The sequence below is a fragment of the Oncorhynchus keta genome, chromosome 29 (genome assembly GCF_023373465.1).
Source record: "Oncorhynchus keta strain PuntledgeMale-10-30-2019 chromosome 29, Oket_V2, whole genome shotgun sequence".
NCBI classification, from domain to species: Eukaryota; Metazoa; Chordata; class Actinopteri; order Salmoniformes; family Salmonidae; genus Oncorhynchus; species Oncorhynchus keta.
The window spans coordinates 12,403,288-12,424,645 of NC_068449.1; the positions used below are offsets into that span (position 1 = coordinate 12,403,288).

Consider the following 21,358-nt stretch of genomic DNA (forward strand, 5'->3'; position numbering starts at 1 on the left):
AATTCAATAAATACAATAAAAACAACAGTGATATACCATTGTGGTTCTCTCCAATATGCAATTATTAGACAAACAGTAAACACACACACAACATACACAGGGTGCTCCCCTATTGAAACATTTCACTCTTGGATTTACATGATCAATCTGGTCCTTAGCAGCTTTGTCTGAATGAGCTCAGCTTAAATATTCCAGTGGAACTCACACAAAGCACTGATTCAAGACAATTTGATTTCCAAATGTCAATGAAAAGTATGCACCTTGACAGTTCAAAAAATAAAACCAACAAAAATGACCGCATCTACAAAAAAAGGACTACCTTTTATAAAAGTTCTACAATCAAATGAATTTAAAAAGTATTTACAATAAACAACTAAAGGCCTTAAATCGTTACTTATATTACATTACTATGAAATCTTAAGCACTTTAAAGCATCGTACTGTAGGATAAAAGCATGTCTATTTGTTGGACTGTTAATATGGGGCCTTCTAGGCCTTACCAAAGGAATTTGAGCCTTTAGCACCAAATTCCTAGTTCTACTGCTAACAGTAGGCTATCAGTGGTGGTGAGGAGGACTCCTAGTTCTACTGCTAACAATAGGCTATCAGTGGTGGTGAGGAGGACTCCTAGTTCTACTGCTAACAATAGGCTATCAGTGGTGGTGAGGAGGACTCCTAGTTCTACTGCTAACAATAGGCTATCAGAGATGTTGAGGATAACTCCTAGTTCTACTGCTAACAGTAGGCTATCAGAGGTGTTGAGGAGAACTCCTAGTTCTACTGCTAACAGTAGGCTATCAGAGATGTTGAGGAAAACTCCTAGTTCTACTGCTAACAGTAGGCTATCAGTGGTGGTGAGGAGGACTCCTAGTTCTACTGCTAACAATAGGCTATCAGAGATGTTGAGGATAACTCCTAGTTCTACTGCTAACAGTAGGCTATCAGAGGTGTTGAGGAGAACTCCTAGTTCTACTGCTAACAGTAGACTATCAGAGATGTTGAGGAAAACTCCTAGTTCTACTGCTAACAATAGGCTATCAGAGGTGTTGAGGAGAACTCCTAGTTCTACTGCTAACAGTAGGCTATCAGAGGTGTTGAGGAGAACTCCTAGCTCTACTGCTAACAGTAGGCTATCAGAGGTGTTGAGGAGAACTCCTAGCTCTACTGCTAACAGTAGGCTATCAGAGGTGTTGAGGAGAACTCCTAGCTCTACTGCTAACAGTAGGCTATCAGAGGTGTTGAGGAGAACTCCTAGCTCTACTGCTAACAGTAGGCTATCAGAGGTGTTGAGGAGAACTCCTAGCTCTACTGCTAACAGTAGGCTATCAGAGGTGTTGAGGAGAACTCCTAGCTCTACTGCTAACAGTAGGCTATCAGTGGTGGTGAGGAGGACTCCTAGTTCTACTGCTAACAATAGGCTATCAGAGATGTTGAGGATAACTCCTAGTTCTACTGCTAACAGTAGGCTATCAGAGGTGTTGAGGAGAACTCCTAGTTCTACTGCTAACAGTAGGCTATCAGAGATGTTGAGGAAAACTCCTAGTTCTACTGCTAACAATAGGCTATCAGAGGTGTTGAGGAGAACTCCTAGTTCTACTGCTAACAGTAGGCTATCAGAGGTGTTGAGGAGAACTCCTAGCTCTACTGCTAACAGTAGGCTATCAGAGGTGTTGAGGAGAACTCCTAGCTCTACTGCTAACAGTAGGCTATCAGAGGTGTTGAGGAGGACTCCTAGCTCTACTGCTAACAGTAGGCTATCAGAGGTGTTGAGAACTCCTAGCTCTACTGCTAACAGTAGGCTATCAGAGTTGTTGAGGAGAACTCCTAGTTCTATTGCTAACAGTAGATTATCAGAGGTGTTGAAAACAGGGTCATGTTCAGGAGGATGCAATATACTGAACGTTGCAGATAGAACTCATGAATGGAGCGGACATTATTCCTTACACTAAGTGTCTGAAAGGTAGGCTTGTTCTACACAGTAATGTTTTTACATTGCTGTGTAGTATCTTTAAGCGCATTAAGCTGGGTTCATTCAGACAAACCTGCTAAGGACCAGGTTGATCATGTAAGTCCAAAAGTGAAATGTTTAAGGTTGGCACTTAAAACCCATTTTTCAAATAATTGTTTATTGGAGAGAATCATATTGATGTAAAACTGTGGTTTTTGTTGTACTTCTTGAATGGAACTGTGGCGCAACTGCGGCCCCTCATGCTGAGTTCAGCTTTTTTGTGACCCCCACCCCCATCGGATATAAAAAAAATACTGAGTAGAACAAACCTGCCTCTCGGACACGTAGTGTAAGTATTCATGTCAGCTCTATTCAGGACAGTTCTATCCCAGAGTGATCCTAATTCCGTGCCATTCTACACATTTAGCCATGGGGTGTAGAGAACATTTTGCAATTTTATAACTGATTTCCTTCTATTCTATTCATTTTGCCATGGGGCGGAGAGGAAAATGAGCTGTTTTTAATTTGATATCTGAGTGAGACTAACAAAATCCATGGGGGCCCTCCGGTAGGTAATTCAACCATGATTACGTTTTAGATAGCTGGCCGCTAGACTAATTTACCAATCTAAAACATTTTAGCTGACATGGGCTAATTGAGTGACTATCAGTGACTGACATTACAAACAATAAACAACCACATTTTGAAATTGGTCCGAGGGCCTTCAATTGCCCATCCCTGATCTGAATGTTAGATAACTTTGTGCTCTACTGAACGAGCCCCAGGCCTCATGGAATGGCCCATCTGCTCTGGTACGGAGTACTGAGTAAGTGACCACTCAAGATAGATAAAGGAGTGCCTTACTGAAGAACGGCCTTGGTCTTTAGATTGGATGTATGAGCCACTGATGCAGGATATAGCAAGACGTTTTATTAATTTTAACAAGATAGCTACTCTATCTGAGATGGTGCTTCTCATATCAAAGGCTTTTCTAACACCTTTGACATTGAAAAATATGGATTCGCATACCAAATAAGATGCACCATCGAGAGCAATTCCTGTGTTTATGTGGGCTGTCTGTTAGTTAAATTACACTGATATATATATTTTTAAGCATATCATTTTTTATTACAGCTTAAACTTCACTTTACTTACTAGAAACAAACGTATTTGCAGTAGGACTAGAATTACGACACCTCACAAATGCTCTGTGTCTAAAGTGAGTGCTAGCCTCTCCTGATTCTTAAAAACATAAAACAACATAATGCAAAGCAAAAAATCGGAAAGAAATATCTATCATCATCATCATGATCGTTGTAGTAAAAAGTACATCTTTACAGATAAAAACACCGAACCCTGAAAAGTTTTTTAAGAGACATCACATGCTGGATGAAAGCCAAGGTTTCTGAAGGCGAACGCTTGAGAGCTCCGGCTCTGAAACGTAAAAGCAATACAAATATACAAAATCAAAACGCAGAAAGTAAAGGAGCCCAGAAAGCGTTTGTTGTCTTTGTCTCAGAACCGGCAGTCCATCTCAGCAGTGGAATGCTCTTTCTTCCTAAAACGAAGGAAGAGGAGAGGAAAAAGGAGGAGGGGAGAAGGTAAAATGGAGTGCAACGGGAGTTGGCGCGTATGCGCCGGGGGGACGGGGTTTGTAGTGAGGGGGTGTGTCTGTGTGCTGTCAGTCAGTCTCTCTACCGCACATGCTCAGTAGTATCCTGGGTGGTACTGTTGGCTCCATGGCTTCTGGTTCCAGAACTAAAGATGGAAGACAGAGGTTAAAGGTAAGAGTTTTGAACCATTCCATTGGTCCTAAGGTGCAAACATTGCCCAGCCTGTGCTGCGCTACGTCCAGCTACATCAGGAGCAGTACATACCCCCTGCTGCCAGCTCTGGTTGAAGGCCTGGGCCTTGTTCATGCCAAAGTTGCTGTTCTTGTTGAAGCTGCGATTGTTGCCTCCTCTGCCTCTGAACTTCTGCGGAAAACACAACAGCCATCAGACACCTGGGACTGCCAGCTGACCTCCAATTAATTGGTGGGTTATAGAAATGTACTGTATGTTGTTGTTATATTCAGAAAACTATATAGAAATGAAATAATCCAACAATCCACTCGAGCTGATAGAGTCAGACTCGGTGTAGTCCTAGTCAAGGACACTATCAGGTATAGTAACTAGTGACCCACCTGTGTGAAGTTGCCCCTGTTGTCCCCACGTCCTCTTCCACCTCCACCTCCTCCGCGGGTCATGCTGCCTCGGTGCATATTGCCTCCCCTATTACCCCCCATGTTCCTCATGTTGCCCCTTCCAGGACCCCCCCTGGGTGCACCCCCTCTGCTGGGCATGCCCCCGCTCCCCCTGTTGAAGTTGCCCCGGTTGGAGAAGCCCCCTCGGAAGGCCGGAGGAGGAAGGTAACCTCTGGGGGGACGACTGAATCCACCACGAGGTCCTGGGCCTGGGCAGAGACAAACACACAGATCAATATATATTGTACATACCAAGTACACAAACATACACCTCAAGTATTAGAGTTATTTACAGAGTCAAATACACATTGCTCACCTCCCCTGAAGTTGCCTCTGATCTGGAAGCCTCCTCTGCCCCCCCTCTGCCCCTGACCACCTCCCCACTGCCCCTGCCCTCTGCCCCCACGGCCGCGGTGGTTGCCCCCTCTCTTGGGTGGCGTGCCCCCCTGGTTGGCCTTCTTCTCTGGGGGCAGGGCGGAGCGACTCTCCTCCTTGTACAAGTCCAGCAGCTTGGAGGCCTCGTCCTTCTGCAGCTCCACAAAGCTCACCTCACTGAAGCAATCCCCTGGCTCCGGCAGGGTGTAGATACCTACAGGAGGACGGAAGGGAAACAGCCAGATATATCAACCCCTAACAAATCAGTCAGTCAGCTCGGAAAGAAGCGTCTGCCAAAGGACTCAAATGTAATGTAAGCTCTCATGTGTTATTGATACAGGTAACAGGTGTTATGTTTGTCAGGTATTCTAGGTTGTTGTAGCTCACCTTTCATCTTGAGTACGGCGTGCTCAGGGACGTCTTTACCATCCGTCTCGGCTTTCTTCTGTGTCCTCTGCTTGTAGTCGTCGTCAGTAGGACACACCACCACGGCCTTCCTCTGGAAGCCTGCAAACAGACACATCTTCCTCCTCTGGGCCGGGGCTGACACATTGGTCTGACAGAGAGAGAGAGAGAGAAAGAGAGAGAGGTACCAGGGTTAAAGTCATATCCAACCATACACCTACTGAAATCATTCCATTCTCACACTGCCATACAACCAAGGAGTATTTGTTTCTCATGATGATGCTGACTTAATCAAATGTTGTTTGTTCACAAGGCATCTAAATATTCAAAAATAACGACAATTGAACCGATACATAAAAACAAAAGCTTAAATTTGGGTAACCATGGTTACCTGGTCAAGGATGTAGTTGCGTTTTTTGCGTGCAGCAATCTCAATGAATTTTCCCAGGAAAAGAGGTGCACGCTGGGAGATGGCGGTGAGTTTGGTGACATCCTTCATTTGGCGTTTCAGACTGGCGATCTGGCAAAGGAGAATAAAGAATTCTGAGGTATGGAGTCATCTGACTTTGGGGTGAACTGTCTCTTCAACCTGAACTGACCCTTAAAGGTGAACTGTCCCTTCAAGGTGAACTGTCCCTCCAACCTGAACTGACCCTTTAAGGTGAACTGTCCCTTTAAGGTGAGCTGTCCCTTTCAGCTGAACTGCCTCTTTAAGGTGAGCTGTCCCTCCAACCTGAACTGTCCCTTTCAGCTGAACTGCCTCTTTAAGGTGAGCTGTCCCTCCAACCTGAACTGACCCTTTAAGGTGAGCTGTCCCGTCAACCTGAACTGACCCTTTAAGTTGAGCTGTCCCTTCAACCTGAACTGACCCTTTAAGGTGAGCTGTCCCTTCAACCTGAACTGACCCTTTAAGGTGAGCTGTCCCTTCAACCTGAACTGACCCTTTAAGGTGAGCTGTCCCTTCAACCTGAACTGACCCTTTAAGGTGAGCTGTCCCTTCAACCTGAACTGACACTTTAAGGTGAGCTGTCCCTTCAACCTGAACTGACACTTTAAGGTGAGCTGTCCCTTCAACCTGAACTGACCCTTTAAGGTGAGCTGTCCCTTCAACCTGAACTGACCCTTTAAGGTGAGCTGTCCCTCCAACCTGAACTGACCCTTTAAGGTGAGCTGTCCCTCCAACCTGAACTGACCCTTTAAGGTGAGCTGTCCCTCTAACCTGAACTGTCCCTTTAAGGTGAGCTGTCCCTCCAACCTGAACTGACCCTTTAAGGTGAGCTGTCCCTTCAACCTGAACTGACCCTTTAAGGTGAGCTGTCCCTTCAACCTGAACTGACCCTTTAAGGTGAGCTGTCCCTTCAACCTGAACTGACCCTTTAAGGTGAGCTGTCCCTCCAACCTGAACTGTCCCTTTAAGGTGAGCTGTCCCTCTAACCTGAACTGTCCCTTTAAGGTGAGCTGTCCCTCCAACCTGAACTGACCCTTTAAGGTGAGCTGTCCCTCCAACCTGAACTGACCCTTTAAGGTGAGCTGTCCCTCCAACCTGAACTGACCCTTTAAGGTGAACTGTCCCTCCAACCTGAACTGACCCTTTAAGGTGAACTGACCCTTTAAGGTGAGCTGTCCCTCCAACCTGAACTGACCCTTTAATGTGAGCTGTCCCTCCAACCTGAACTGACCCTGTAAGGTGAGCTGTCCCTCCAACCTGAACTGACCCTGTAAGGTGAGCTGTCCCTCCAACCTGAACTGACCCTTTAATGTGAGCTGTCCCTCCAACCTGAACTGACCCTTTAATGTGAGCTGTCCCTCCAACCTGAACTGACCCTGTAAGGTGAGCTGTCCCTCCAACCTGAACTGACCCTTTAAGGTGAACTGACCCTTCAAGGTGAGCTGTCCCTCCAACCTGAACTGACCCTGTAAGGTGAGCTGTCCCTCCAACCTGAACTGACCCTTTAAGGTGAGCTGTCCCTTTAAGGTGAGCTGTCCCTTCAACCTGAACTGACCCTTTAAGGTGAGCTGTCCCTCTAACCTGAACTGACCCTTTAAGGTGAGCTGTCCCTTCAACCTGAACTGACCCTTTAAGGTGAGCTGTCCCTTCAACCTGAACTGACCCTTTAAGGTGAACTGTCCCTCCAACCTGAACTGACCCTTTAAGGTGAACTGTCCCTCCAACCTGAACTGACCCTTTAAGGTGAACTGTCCCTTCAACCTGAACTGACCCTTTAAGGTGAGCTGTCCCTCCAACCTGAACTGACCCTTTAAGGTGAGCTGTCCCTTCAACCTGAACTGACCCTTTAAGGTGAGCTGTCCCTTCAACCTGAACTGACCCTTTAAGGTGAGCTGTCCCTTCAACCTGAACTGACCCTTTAAGGTGAGCTGTCCCTTCAACCTGAACTGACCCTTTAAGGTGAGCTGTCCCTTCAACCTGAACTGACCCTTTAAGGTGAGCTGTCCCTCCAACCTGAACTGTCCCTTTAAGGTGAGCTGTCCCTTCAACCTGAACTGACCCTTTAAGGTGAGCTGTCCCTCCAACCTGAACTGACCCTTTAAGGTGAACTGACCCTTTAAGGTGAGCTGTCCCTTCAACCTGAACTGACCCTTTAAGGTGAGCTGTCCCTCCAACCTGAACTGACCCTTTAAGGTGAGCTGTCCTTTCAACCTGAACTGACCCTTTAAGGTGAACTGTCCCTTCAACCTGAACTGACCCTTTAAGGTGAGCTGTCCCTTCAACCTGAACTGACCCTTTAAGGTGAGCTGTCCCTTTAAGGTGAGCTGTCCCTTCAACCTGAACTGACCCTTTAAGGTGAGCTGTCCCTTCAACCTGAACTGACCCTTTTAAGGTGAACTGTCCCTTCAACCTGAACTGACCCTTTAAGGTGAGCTGTCCCTTCAACCTGAACTGACCCTTTAAGGTGAACTGTCCCTTCAACCTGAACTGACCCTTTAAGGTGAGCTGTCCCTTCAACCTGAACTGACCCTTTAAGGTGAGCTGTCCCTTTAAGGTGAGCTGTCCCTTCAACCTGAACTGACCCTTTAAGGTGAGCTGTCCCTTCAACCTGAACTGACCCTTTAAGGTGAGCTGTCCCTTCAACCTGAACTGCCTCTTTAAGGTGAGCTGTCCCTCCAACCTGAACTGACCCTTTAAGGTGAGCTGTCCCTTCAACCTGAACTGACCCTTTAAGGTGAGCTGTCCCTCCAACCTGAACTGACCCTTTAAGGTGAGCTGTCCCTCCAACCTGAACTGACCCTTTAAGGTGAGCTGTCCCTTCAACCTGAACTGACCCTTTAAGGTGAGCTGTCCCTCCAACCTGAACTGACCCTTTAAGGTGAACTGACCCTTTAAGGTGAACTGTCCTGTCCCTTTAAGGTGAACTGTCCCTTTAAGGTGAGCTGTCCCTCCAACCTGAACTGACCCTTTAAGGTGAGCTGTCCCTTCAACCTGAACTGACCCTTTAAGGTGAGCTGTCCCTTCAACCTGAACTGACCCTTTAAGGTGAGCTGTCCCTTCAACCTGAACTGACCCTTTAAGGTGAGCTGTCCCTTCAACCTGAACTGACCCTTTAAGGTGAACTGACCCTTTAAGGTGAACTGAACTGACCCTTTAAGGTGAGCTGTCCCTTCAACCTGAACTGACCCTTTAAGGTGAGCTGTCCCTTCAACCTGAACTGACCCTTTAAGGTGAGCTGTCCCTTCAACCTGAACTGACCCTTTAAGGTGAGCTGTCCCTTCAACCTGAACTGACCCTTTAAGGTGAGCTGTCCCTCCAACCTGAACTGACCCTTTAAGGTGAGCTGTCCCTTCAACCTGAACTGACCCTTTAAGGTGAGCTGTCCCTTCAACCTGAACCGACCCTTTAAGGTGAGCTGTCCCTTCAACCTGAACTGACCCTTTAAGGTGAGCTGTCCCTCCAACCTGAACTGACCCTTTAAGGTGAGCTGTCCCTTCAACCTGATCTGACCCTTTAAGGTGAGCTGTCCCTTCAACCTGAACTGACCCTTTAAGGTGAGCTGTCCCTTCAACCTGAACTGACCCTTTAAGGTGAGCTGTCCCTCCAACCTGAACTGACCCTTTAAGGTGAACTGACCCTTTAAGGTGAACTGTCCTGTCCCTTTAAGGTGAACTGTCCCTTTAAGGTGAGCTGTCCCTTTAAGGTGAGCTGTCCCTTTCAGCTGAACTGACCCTTTAAGGTGAACTGTCCTGTCCCTTTAAGGTGAACTGTCCCTTTAAGGTGAGCTGTCCCTTTCAGCTGAACTGACCCTTTAAGGTGAACTGTCCTGTCCCTTTAAGGTGAACTGTCCCTTTAAGGTGAGCTGTCCTTTTAAGGTGATCTGTCCCTTTCAGCCGAACTGCCTCTTTAAGGTGAACTGTCCCTTTAAGGTGAGCTGTCCCTTTCAGCTGAACTGACCCTTTAAGGTGAACTGTCCTGTCCCTTTAAGGTGAACTGTCCCTTTAAGGTGAGCTGTCCCTTTAAGGTGAGCTGTCCCTTTAAGGTGAGCTGTCCCTTTCAGCTGAACTGACCCTTTAAGGTGAACTGTTTTGACCCTGTCAGCTGAACTGCCTCTTTAAGGTGAACTGTCCTGTCCCTTTCAGCTCAACTGCCTCTTTAAGGTGAGGTGTCTTTCTAAGGTGAACTGTCCTGTCCCTTTCAGCTGAAATGCCTCTTTAAGGTGAGGTGTCTTTTTAAGGTGAACTGTCCTGTCCCTTTAAGCTGAACTGTTGAACTGTAGAACTGTTCTGTCCCTTTAAGCTGAACTGTTGAACTGTAGACCTGTCCTGTCCCTTTAAGCTGAACTGTAGAACTGTCCTGTCCCTTTAAGCTGAACTGTAGAACTGTCCTGTCCCTTTAAACTGAACTGTAGAACTGTCCTGTCCCTTTAAACTGAACTGTAGAACTGTCCTGTCTCTTTAAGCTGAACTGTAGAACTGTCCTGTCCCTTTCAGCATCACTCACCATCATCTTCTCCAGGATGGTGTTGGTTCCCAGGATGTTGTATTTCCCAGGGTGCTCCTGAGTGTGCTTGGTTACCCACGCCGTCTTCCCAGCGCCAGGCAGGCCTACCATCACGATCACCTGGGAGAGTAAGAGACATTTTAATCATGGCTGCAAAGTAATGTGTTGTCAAATGTGGGATACAGACTTGGAAATGGAAATGATGAAAATACCACATGGACATTCAACAACATGAAAACCAGCACACACTCACTCACCTCACAGTCATCCTTGGTGTCGGGCCCTTTGGGGCCTCGAACCCTCTTGCTCACAGGGACCTGCTGTAGGAAGCTGTAGTCGGCCGGTGGGACGAACAGTGGTGCCTCCCTCTGGCCGAAGTTGAACTCTACAGCACAGTTGTGACAGAGGACGTGAGGGAAGAGGGGCCGTCCGTCCAAAGATGCCTTGTCAACTTTGAAGGCCACGCCTAGGTCCTGACCGTTCTTACTGAACGATAGCTCCACCTCCGAGCCTTCAAAGTTCTGCAGGAGAGAGGACGAACATCATCATCAGTGGAAAAAGCAGCAGCAGTTTAATCTGTAAACTGATGTTCATTTTTTAACTGGCTAAAGCTTAGCTCTTTGAGTGAAATGTGACAAAGGGATCATTAAAATATCTTACGATTAGGCATCCGACGACATCGTTTTCATCGAAGCACTCTCCGAAGTCTTCTGTGACACAGTTGGTGGTTTTCTTCCCTTTGGCAGAGAAGGCATACGAGTGTTCCTCTTCTCCTGAGGACGTCAGACAAGGAGTTACCATACAACAGCACAACACACCAGGGGTTTCCCTGAGCATATATCAGGAGTCCACTGAATATATTGGTTGGTCTAATTGTTCACTCACCCAGTAACAGTGTTCCATTGGCTAGTGACCAGCCTACCAGAACCTCATGGATATCCATGCCTTTACTGGAGATATGTTTCACTGGGATCTTCTCAATGATCTGGGGAGAACACACAGAGGGTGAGGTGTGTGTGTGTTTGTGTGTGTGTGCTTGTGTGTTTGTCATGATGTTCTGTTCAGACCATCATCATCATCATCAGTGGTTTTTGGCTGAATATCTGTAAAGCACTTTGTGACAACTGCTGATGTAAAAAGGGATTTATAAGATAAACTTGATAGATTGATTGACCACGTGTGTGTGTGCTGTTGATGGTGATATCTCTCCTCACCTTCATCTCAAAGCAGGCCTTGCCCTGAGCTACTCCGTAGGAAGCCCTGCCTCCAGCCCACAGGTAGGCAAAGCTCTCCATGGTAAGGGATGACGCGCTGTAACGGTCCCGGGACACCTTGAAGTGCAGGTCACTGTTATCTGTGGTTACACACACACACACACACACACACACACACACACACACACACACACACACACACACACACACACACACACACTATTGTGAACTTCACAGTTCAAGTAAAAAAATGTGCACTGCTGCAGGTGTTATTCAATAATTGTACAAATTCTACCCACAGCTATTTCTTTTATTTTACAATTCCTATTTTCAATGACAGCCTAAGAACAGTGGGTTAACTGCCTGTTCAGGGGCAGAATGACAGATTTGTACCTTGTCAGCTCTGGGATTTGAACTTGCAACCTTGCGAAATCTAGTCCAACGCTCTAACCACTAGGCTACCCTGCCGCCCCAGCTATCCAGTGGTCAGGTCTGTGTGTATGTACTCACATGTGGTCAGGTCTGTGTGTGTGTACTCCCATGTGGACAGGTCTGTGTGTGTACTCACATGTGGTCAGGTCTGTGTGTGTGTACTCACATGTGGTCAGGTGTGTACTCACATGTGAACAGGTGTGTACTCACACGTGGTCAGGTGTGTACTCACATGTGGACAGGTGTGTACTCACATGTGGACAGGTGTGTACTCACATGTGGACAGGTCTGTGTGTGTACTCACATGTGGTCAGGTGTGTGTGTACTCACATGTGGACAGGTCTGTGTGTGTGTACTCACATGTGGTCAGGTCTGTGTGTGTGTACTCACATGTGGTCAGGTGTGTACTCACATGTGGACAGGTGTGTACTCACATGTGGTCAGGTGTGTGTGTGTGTACTCACAGGTGTCCAGGCAGACAGTGCTGTCGTCAAACTCCTCGTCCTCTTCCTCCAGTGGGGGCTGGGGGGACTTGGCCCTGGAAGAGAGAAGATGAAGGGGTGAAGGGTCAGCCCAGAGAGGACACTGGAGGGACATGTCTCTCACTCAAGTGGGCAAACTTAGGCAGGAAATGACAACAACGAACAGTGAGCCATTTTACTCATGTACAAAAAAAAACAGATAATGAAAGAAAAGCATTGCAAGTTTGAATTTTGTAAAATTAGTGTGGGAGAGGTGATTAAAAACATGATTGTTATCGATCAATAATGACAAACCTCCTGGTATTGACAACTTAGATGGAAAGCTACTGAGGATGGTAGCTGACTCTATAGCCACTCCTATCTGTCATATCTTTAATCTGAGCCGAGAGGAAAGTCTTTGTCCTCAGGCCTGGATGGGAGCCAAAGTCATTCCACTATCCAAGAGTGGTAAAGCGGCCTTTACTGGTTCAACAGCAGACCTATCAGCTTAATGCCAGCTCTTAGCAAACTGTTGGAAAAAATTGTGTTTTAACAAATACAATGCTATTTCACTGTAAACAAATTAACAACAGACTTTCAGCATGTTTATAGAGAAGGGCACTCAACATGTACTGCACTGGCACAAATGACTGATGATTGGTTGAAAGAAATTGATAAGAAGATTGTGGGAGCTGTACTGTACTTTCAGTGCAGCCTTTGATATTATTGTTGTTGAGAAAACATACAGTGGGGAGAACAAGTACTTGACACACTGCGGATTTTGCAGGTTTTCCTACTTACAAAGCATGTAGAGGTCTGTAATTTTTATCATAGGTACACTTCAACTGTGAGAGACAGAATCTAAAACAAAAATCCAGAAAATCACTATGATTTTTAAGTAATTAATTTGCATTCTATTGCATGACATAAGTATTTGATCACCTACCAACCAGTAAGAATTCCAGCTCTCACAGACATGTTAGTATAAAAGACACCTGTCCACACACTCAATCAAACAGACTCCAACCTCTCCACAATGGCCAAGACCAGAGAGCTGTGTAAGGACAGGGTTAAAGTTGTAGACCTGCACAAGGTTGGGATGGGCTATAGGGACAATAGGCAAGCAGCTTGGTGAGAAGGCAACTGTTGGCGCAATTATTAGAAAATGGAAGAAGTTCAAGGTGACGGTCAATCACCCTCGGTCTGGAGCTCCATGCAAGATCTCACCTCGTGGGGCATCAATGATCATGAGGAAGGTGAGGGATCAACCCAGAACTACACGGCAGGATGTGGTCAATGACCTGAAGAGAGCTGGGACCACAGTCTCAAGGAAAACCATTAGTAACACTCTATGCTGTCATGGATTAAAATCCTGCAGCGCACGCAAGGTCCCCCTGCTCAAGCCAGCGCATGTCCAGGCCCGTCTGAAGTTTGCCAATGACCATCTGGATGATCCAGAGGAGGAATGGGAGAAGGTCATGTGGTCTGATGAGACAAAAATAGAGCTTTTTGGTCTAAACTCCACTCGCCGTGTTTGGAGGAAGAAGAAGGATAAGTACTCCAAGAACACCATCTCAACCGTGAAGCATGGAGGTGGAATCATCATTCTTTGGGGATGCTTTTCTGCAAAGGGGACAGGATGACTGCATCTTATTGAGGGGAGGATGGATGGGGCCATGTATCGCGAGATCTTGGCCAACAACCTCCTTCCCTCAGTAAGAGCATTGAAAATGGGTCGTGGCTGGGTCTTCCAGCATGACAACGACCTGAAACACACAGCCAGGGCAACTAAGGAGTGGCTCCGTAAGAAGCATCTCAAGGTCCTGGAGTGGCCTAGCTAGTCTCCAGACCTGAACCCAATAGAAAATCTTTGGAGGGAGCTGAAAGTCCGTATTGCCCAGCGACAGCACCGAAACCTGAAGGATCTGGAGAAGGTGGCCCAAAATCCCTACTGCAGTGTGTGCAAACCTGGTCAAGAACTACAGGAAACGTATGATCTGTATGTCACGCCCTGGTCGAAGTATTTTGTGTTTTTCTTCATGTATTTGGTCAGGCCAGGGTGTGACATGGGTTTTTGTATGTGGTGTGTAGCTTAGTGGGGTTGTAGCTTAGTGGGGTGTTCTAGGAAAGTCTATGGCTGTCTGAAGTGGTTCTCAATCAGAGGCAGGTGGTTATCGTTGTCTCTGATTGGGAACCATATTTAGGCAGCCATATTCTTTGGTTGTATTGTGGGTGAATGTCCTGAGTGTCTTGATGTCCTTGTTCGATGTTAGTTGACACATGTATAGGCTGTTTCGGGTTTCGTTTTGTTTATTGTTTTGTAGTGTTGTAGTGTTCGTGTTTAGTCGTGTTTTACGTTTGTTTAAATAAACATGGATCGAAATCGACACGCTGCAGTTTGGTCCGACTCTCCTTCACCATTAGAAAACCGCGACACTGTAATTGCAAACAGGTTTCTGTGCCAAATATTAAGTTCTGCTTTTCTGATGTATCAAATACTTATGTCATGCAATAAAATGCAAATTAATTACTTAAAAATCATACAATGTGATTTTCTGGATTTTTGTTTTAGATTCCGTCTCTCACAGCTGAAGTGTACCTCTGATAAAAATTACAGACCTCGACATGCTTTGTAAGTAGGAAAACCTGCAAAATCGGCAGTGTATCAAATATTTGTTCTCCCCACTGTATGTGTTATGGCTTTCCAACCTCTGCCATATCGTGGATTCAGAGCTATCAAATCTAATATAACTCTATTTAATAGGGTATTCCTAATGGAAGCTTCTCTAATGTCAAACATGTAGAGTGTGGTGTACTGCAGGGCAGCTCTCTAGGCCCTCTACTCTTTTCTATTTTTACCAATAACCTGCCACTGGCATTAAACAAAGCATGTGTGTCCATGTGCTGATGATTCAACCATATATGCATCAGCAACCACAGCTAATGAGGTCACTGAAACCCTTAGCAAAGAGTGGTAGTCTGTTTGGGAATGGGTGACCAGTAATACAATGGTCCTGAACATCTCATAAATTAAGAGCATTGCATTTGGTACAAATCATTCCCTAAGTTCTAGACCGCAGCTGAATCTGGTAATGAATGGTGTGGCTGTTGAACAAGTTGAGGAGACTAAATTACTTGGTGTTACCTTAGATTGTAAACAGTCATGCTCAAAACATATAGATTCAATGATTGTAAAGATGGGGAGAGTGCTGTCCGTAATAAACAGATGATTTGCTTTTTTGACACCACACTCGACAAAGCACGTCCTGCAAGCTCTAGTTTTAGCTTATCATGATTATCAAATCAAATATTATTAGTCTCATGTGTAACATCTGCTTCCAACTCACACCCTCAAACACCTAGATCCCCTGAACGCAGCTCACTCTCCAGATTCCAATCACCTGAATTCTAATCACCTGTTCACACACCTGTATGTCATTATCACACACTATTTACTTCAGTTCTTTGCACCCCATCACTGTGAGGTATTGTTTGTTGTGTGACGCATGGCTTTCGGAGCTCTGTTTACCCCACGATTTACTCCTCCCGTATATGATAGTTTTTGCCTGCCTCACTAACGACGCCTTTTTGCCTTTTGCCTATTCCCTACCTGTACTTCAGCCTATCGGATTTCCTGTTATCTACCTATTGCCTGATCTCCCGGACTACCATACTATCCTTTTCCCTGCCTGTACTGTTGCCCTTTTGGACCCCCTGTGTTTGACCTTCTGCCTGCCCCTGGACCCAGCTACCTGCCTCCTCCTGTGTATGACCTTCTGCCTGCCACTGGACCCAGCTACCGGCCTGCTCCTGTGTATGACCTTCTGCCTGCCCCTGGACCCAGCTACCTGCCTCCTCCTCTGGTCCTTTGCATTAAACACCTGCTGCGCCCTGCGCTTGAAACCAGCTCTCTGTCTCCCCTCGTGTTCATTACAACATGCGCTGAATACAACAGGTGTAGTAGACCTTACAGTGAAATGCTTACTTACGAGCCCCTAACCAACAATGCAGTTAAAAAAATATGGATAAGAATAAGAAATAAAAGTAACATTAAAGAGCAGCAGTAAAATACCGTGAGACAATATGCAGGGGGGGTACTGGTACAGAGTCAATGTGCGGGGGGCACCGGTTAGTTGAGGTATTATGCACATGTAGGTAGAGTTATTAAAGTGACTATGCATAGATGACAACAACAGAGAGTAGCAGTGGTGTAAAAGAGGGGGGGGTGCAAATAGTTTGTGTAGCCATTTGATTAGGTGTTCAGGAGTCTTATGGCTTGGGGGTAGAAGCTGTTTTGAAGCCTCTTGGACCTAGACTTGGCGCTCCGGTACCGCTTGCCGTGCGGTAGCAGAGAGAACAGTCTATGACTAGGGTAGCTGGAGTCTTTGACAATTTTTTAGGGCCTTTCTCTGACACCGCCTGGTATAGAGGTCCTGGATGGCAGGAAGCTTGGCCCCAGTGATGTACTGGTCCGTTCGCACTACCCTCTGTAGTGTCTTGCGGTCGGAGGCCGAGCAGTTTCCATACCAGGCAGTGATGCAACCAGTCAGGATGCTCTCGATGGTGCAGCTGTAGAACCTTTTGAGGATCTGAGGACCCATGCCAAATCTTTTCAGTCTCCCGAGGGAGAATAGGTTTTGTCGTGCCCTCTTCACGACTGTCTTGGTGTGCTTGGACCATGTTACTTTGTTGGTGATGTGGACACCAAGGTACTTGAAGCTCTCAACCTGCTCCCCTGCAGCCCCGTCGATGAGAATGGGGGCGTACTCTTTTTCCTGTAGTCCACAATCATCTCCTTTATCTTGATCACGTTGAGGGAGAGGTTGTTGTCCTGGCACCACACGGCCAGGTCTCTGCTTGGCACCACACAGCCAGGTGAGGCCATGCCTCGTCGTTGTCGGTGATTAGACCTACCACTGTTGTGTCATCGGCAAACTTAATGATGGAGTTGGAGTCGTGCCTGGCCATGCAGTCATGAGTGAACAGGGAGTACAGGAGGGGAGTGAGCATGCACCCCCGTGAGGGGCCCCTGTGTTGTGGATCAGCGTGGCGGATGTGTTGTTACCTACCCGTACCACCTGGGGGCGGCACATCATGAAGTCCAGGATCCAGTTGGAGAGGGAGGTGTTTAGTCCCAGGGACCTTAGCTTATTGATAAGCTTTGAGGGCAATATGGTGTTGAGCGCTGAGCTGTAGTCAATGAATAGCATTCTCACATAGGTGTTCCTTTTGTCCAGGTGGGAAAGGGCAGTGTGGAGTGCAATAGAGATTGCATCATCTGTGGATCTGTAGGGGCGGTATGCAAATTGGAGTGGGTCTAGGGTTTCTGGGATAATGGTGTTGATGTGAGCCACGTCCTGGTAATCCGTCTGGCCCTGCGGCCTTGTGAATGTTGACCTGTTTAAAGGTCTTACTCACATCAGCTACGGAGAGCGTGATCACACAGTCTTCCGGAACAGCTGGTACTCTCATGCATGTTTCAGTGTTATTTGCCTCGAAGCGAGCATAGAAGTAGTTTAGCTCATCTGATAGGCTCGTGTCACTGGGCAGCTCTCGGCTGTGCTTCCCTTTGTAGTCTGTAATGGTTTGCAAGCCCTGTCACATCCGACAAGCGTCAGAGCAGGTGTAGTACAATTCCATCTTTGTCCTGTATTGATGCTTTTCCTGTTTGATGGTTCGTCTGAAGGCAAAGCGGGATTTCTTATAAGCTTCCGGGTTAAAGTCCCGCTCCTTGAAAGCGTCAGCTTTGAGCTCAGTGCGGCTGTTGCCTGTAATCCATGGCTTCTGGTTGGGGTATGTATGTACAGTCACTGTGGGGTCGACGTCATCGATGCACTTATTGATGAAGCCAATGACTGATGTGGTGTACTCCTCAATGCCATCGGAGGAATCCCGGAACATATTTCAGTCTGTGCTAGCAAAACAGTCCTGTAGCTTAGCATCTGTTTCATCTGAGCACTTTTTTATTGATCTAGTCACTGGTGCTTCCTGCTTTCATTTTTGCTTGTACGCAGGAATCAGGAGGATAGAGTTATAGTCAGATATTCCAAATGGAGGGCGAGGGAGAGCTTTTTATGTGTCTCTGTCTGTGGAGTAAAGGTGGTCCAGAGTTTTTTTCCCACTGGTTTCACATTTAACATGCTGATAGAAATGAGGTAAAACTAATTTAAGTTTCTTTTTTGTTATTTGTCTTTTTTGTTATTTGTTGGACCCCAGTAAGACTAGCTGTTGCTATTGGCGTCGGCTAATGGGGATCCTAATAAATCAAACCACTCTATAATCTATCAAATGTTGCTTTCGGGGCCTTTGAGTCTCAACTAGAGACTTCTCTAGGGGAAAGACTGCACTAGGCTACATTTTGACCAGTTCTGGCAGGATTTATCAACAATGGAGTTAAAGTTGTAACATTCTTCAGTCTGAAACTGCAGGGCGTGATAAAACCAATTAGTCAGGAACGTCATCTAAAGTTCACCAATGTCAATGTATCATTGGATATGCATTTCTTCTCTGGTGAGGATATATAAGTGATAGAAAGTTGTTGGAAGATCATACCTCATCACAAGAACAACAGAACGTACACACAATTCCTATACTTTAGACGAGGATGCCCACTCTAGAAAACTGTCAAGTTATTTAGCTCTGTTTGCCATTAGAAAAGCTGCGTGATAGAGTTATTTTTCAAAACTCCTGAATCATATAGGTTTAAAATTAAGTTCTAAAAACACTGACATTAGATTTGTTGAGCTACAGAATAGCTGTATATCTGCTAACCAGTGAAGCTGTTTATAACACATGTATCAAAGACAATGGCCTGTAGTAAGGAGAGAATTTAATCAATATTAGAGGCCAATAATCAATCACTCTCGCTCATTCACACTCATTCACACTTCTATTGCATCCTACCATTGGGAAAAAAGAAAGCATATAAAAGTTGTCCAAGTTCAACACAACTGGACCGACAGAGAGAGACAGACAGATACTTAATTGGTGCACTTCTTCTACAGACACCCCCCACACCTTCTTTGTCCCACCGCGCTTCTCTTTTGTCCCACAGTGTGTGGGTCAGGCACCCTCCCAGCGGCATCCAGACCTTCCCATTCAACATAGCATCCCTGCAGACCACGGCATAACCATTCCTATCACAGACTAGCTATAGCAACAACCACCCTTATCTACATACACTACAGTTGGGCTTTGCATGCATATTGTCAACCCTGTATTCAGTAATAACAGGTAAGGTAATACCCATGTAGAGGTAAATGGAAAAAAAATATGTTTCTTAGCAGCAGGGGTCAGGGGTAGCATTAAGGACTGTGTTGGCTGTTAATGTCAACACAGCAGTTCGATAAGGCAGAGAGCTGGGAGTTGTGCAGGCCAGGGTGACTCGGAGCTAACCAAGGGTTAACCCGGCTACTGCACCATCCTTACCGGCTGTACTTGCTTTCTTCAATAAACTCAAAGTAGCCCCTTCCATGTTCCTCCCGGCGTCTCTTAACGCCCTTCTTATTCTTCTGCTCAGCGCTCGTGTCTTTGTCCGCATCCCCTTTGGAAATAAAACAATAACAAAGCAGGTATTGAGGTGCGTCCCGCCCCCCAAGTGTAGGACCCAGGTGTTACATGATGGTCCACACAGTTCAGCTAGGTGGCTAGTTAGGTGTTTTGATTTGTCAGGTATCTACATGAGTTGCAATGTATGGACTACAAAGGGAAGAGGAGATCTGAAAATAATTAAAGATATGGTGATCTGGAGCCATGAATAACAAGGGCCCATCAAGAGCAATAATACCAGTTCGTACCCCAGTCTTTAATACCAGTTCGTAACCCCCCCCAATATAAATGGATATTGATGTGTGTGAAATATCACACATTTTCAGTTTCTACAGCCATGACAGCCTTGACCAAATATTAACTTAGTATTTACCGTGTTGATAAAATGTTAATAAAAAAATAAAAAAAACTATAAAAAATAAAGCTAGATTACGACTGGTAGCTAGCTAGATAACTTCACATTTCCTAAAACCAACGTTGTAAATCTAAGCTATGCGCATAGACGTATTTATACCTATGGAATAACAAACCGTCTCACGGGAAAAGATAGTCAGCCTGCTGCGTTCTCTCTCGCCAGTAGGAGCCACTGTTTTGCACTTTAGCAGCTAATGGTAGCTAGCTAGCCAACGACCATCTGCACACCGGCGCATCTTTGTCTGCCGCTTGAAGAAATGCAAATCCGGAACACAAAACCATTGCGTAAAAACATACACCTGTCAAGTGCAGCCGTACAAAAGCGTATTGTCTACAATTAGCTAGCTACATGGATCCTGGCAGAAGTTCCGACATAGCTGGCAAGCTTAGCAGGCGAACCAATTGACCTATCTTTGATTCTGAACTGTCATGCAAGACGTGAACTCTCGCCGCTGCTGCAACCATAGCAGCAGGGTCGATTAGCTGGCTTGCATCGCTTACCCTCTCTCGAGAGAGTCCCCAGTGCAGCATCATCATCATCGAATTTATCCATCTCCTCCTCATCATCATCCTCTTCTTCTTTCAGTAGAGCATCTTCATCCTCGTCGGATTTATCCATATCTACTCCCGCATCCTCCTCTTCCCCCATATTATCGTCGATATTGGCGCATTCTTTCTCTGCTTTCCCTTCGCACCTATCTTCATCCTCTACTCCGCCCGCCTCCATCCTCTCCTCAACTAGGTCTTCATCCAAGTCCTCCTCGCCCATGTCATTCAGGCCGACAGATCCTTCGCATTGGCCGCCGTTCTCCCCGGTCTCAGCTCCTCTGGCTAGAGCCTCTTCATTCAGCGCGGCCTGCAGCCGGTCCATAAGATCCGCCTTCAGCCCCTTGTCCGACAGCTGCCTCTTCTTCAACTCGTCCTTCAACTCGTTTACCTTTAACTTATTCACGTTGATAGAGCTCATTGTGCTACCTATTAAATAATTAAATAAATATCGATACAATTCGATAAAAATCCCAATTGTCGACTGTGTTTTTGAAATTCGAAACACGAAGATAAAAGCCCAGTGCACAGATGGCCGACTTGGTGATAGCAGTCGCCTATAATTTCCACTGCGCCAAACCCGCACCCTTTCTAAGCACGTCCCACTACTGACATCTGTGCTGCTGATGAGAGCGTGCCAAGGGCAGTAATATAGCCCTACCGTAATGACACGAATAAACCAGTCAGATTTTTTCCTTTTGTCTCCTACCACATAACAGCCGTGCATCCATACAATGGCTTTTATATGTCTTTTCGGCCAAAGTCTACCGTCATTATTGACCATATGAAGAGAATATTTTTCTCAATTCGTTACGCATCC

General features: G+C 46.2%; 1 protein-coding gene across 1 annotated transcript; it reads right to left on the reverse strand.

Moving 5' to 3' along the window:
- Window positions 1-3,051: 3,051 nt before the first annotated feature.
- Window positions 3,052-21,241, reverse strand: hnrnpua (heterogeneous nuclear ribonucleoprotein Ua). Its single transcript, XM_052485927.1, has 14 exons — window positions 20,494-21,241; window positions 19,459-19,573; window positions 12,034-12,107; window positions 11,138-11,277; window positions 10,809-10,908; window positions 10,584-10,696; window positions 10,181-10,444; window positions 9,924-10,043; window positions 5,364-5,492; window positions 4,955-5,123; window positions 4,509-4,781; window positions 4,133-4,401; window positions 3,825-3,923; window positions 3,052-3,705 (listed from the first exon to the last, which is right to left on the reverse strand). Exons 1-14 carry the CDS (start codon window positions 20,957-20,959, stop codon window positions 3,655-3,657), a joined length of 2,382 nt encoding a protein of 793 aa, XP_052341887.1. The 5' UTR covers window positions 20,960-21,241; the 3' UTR covers window positions 3,052-3,654.
- Window positions 21,242-21,358: the final 117 nt, after the last annotated feature.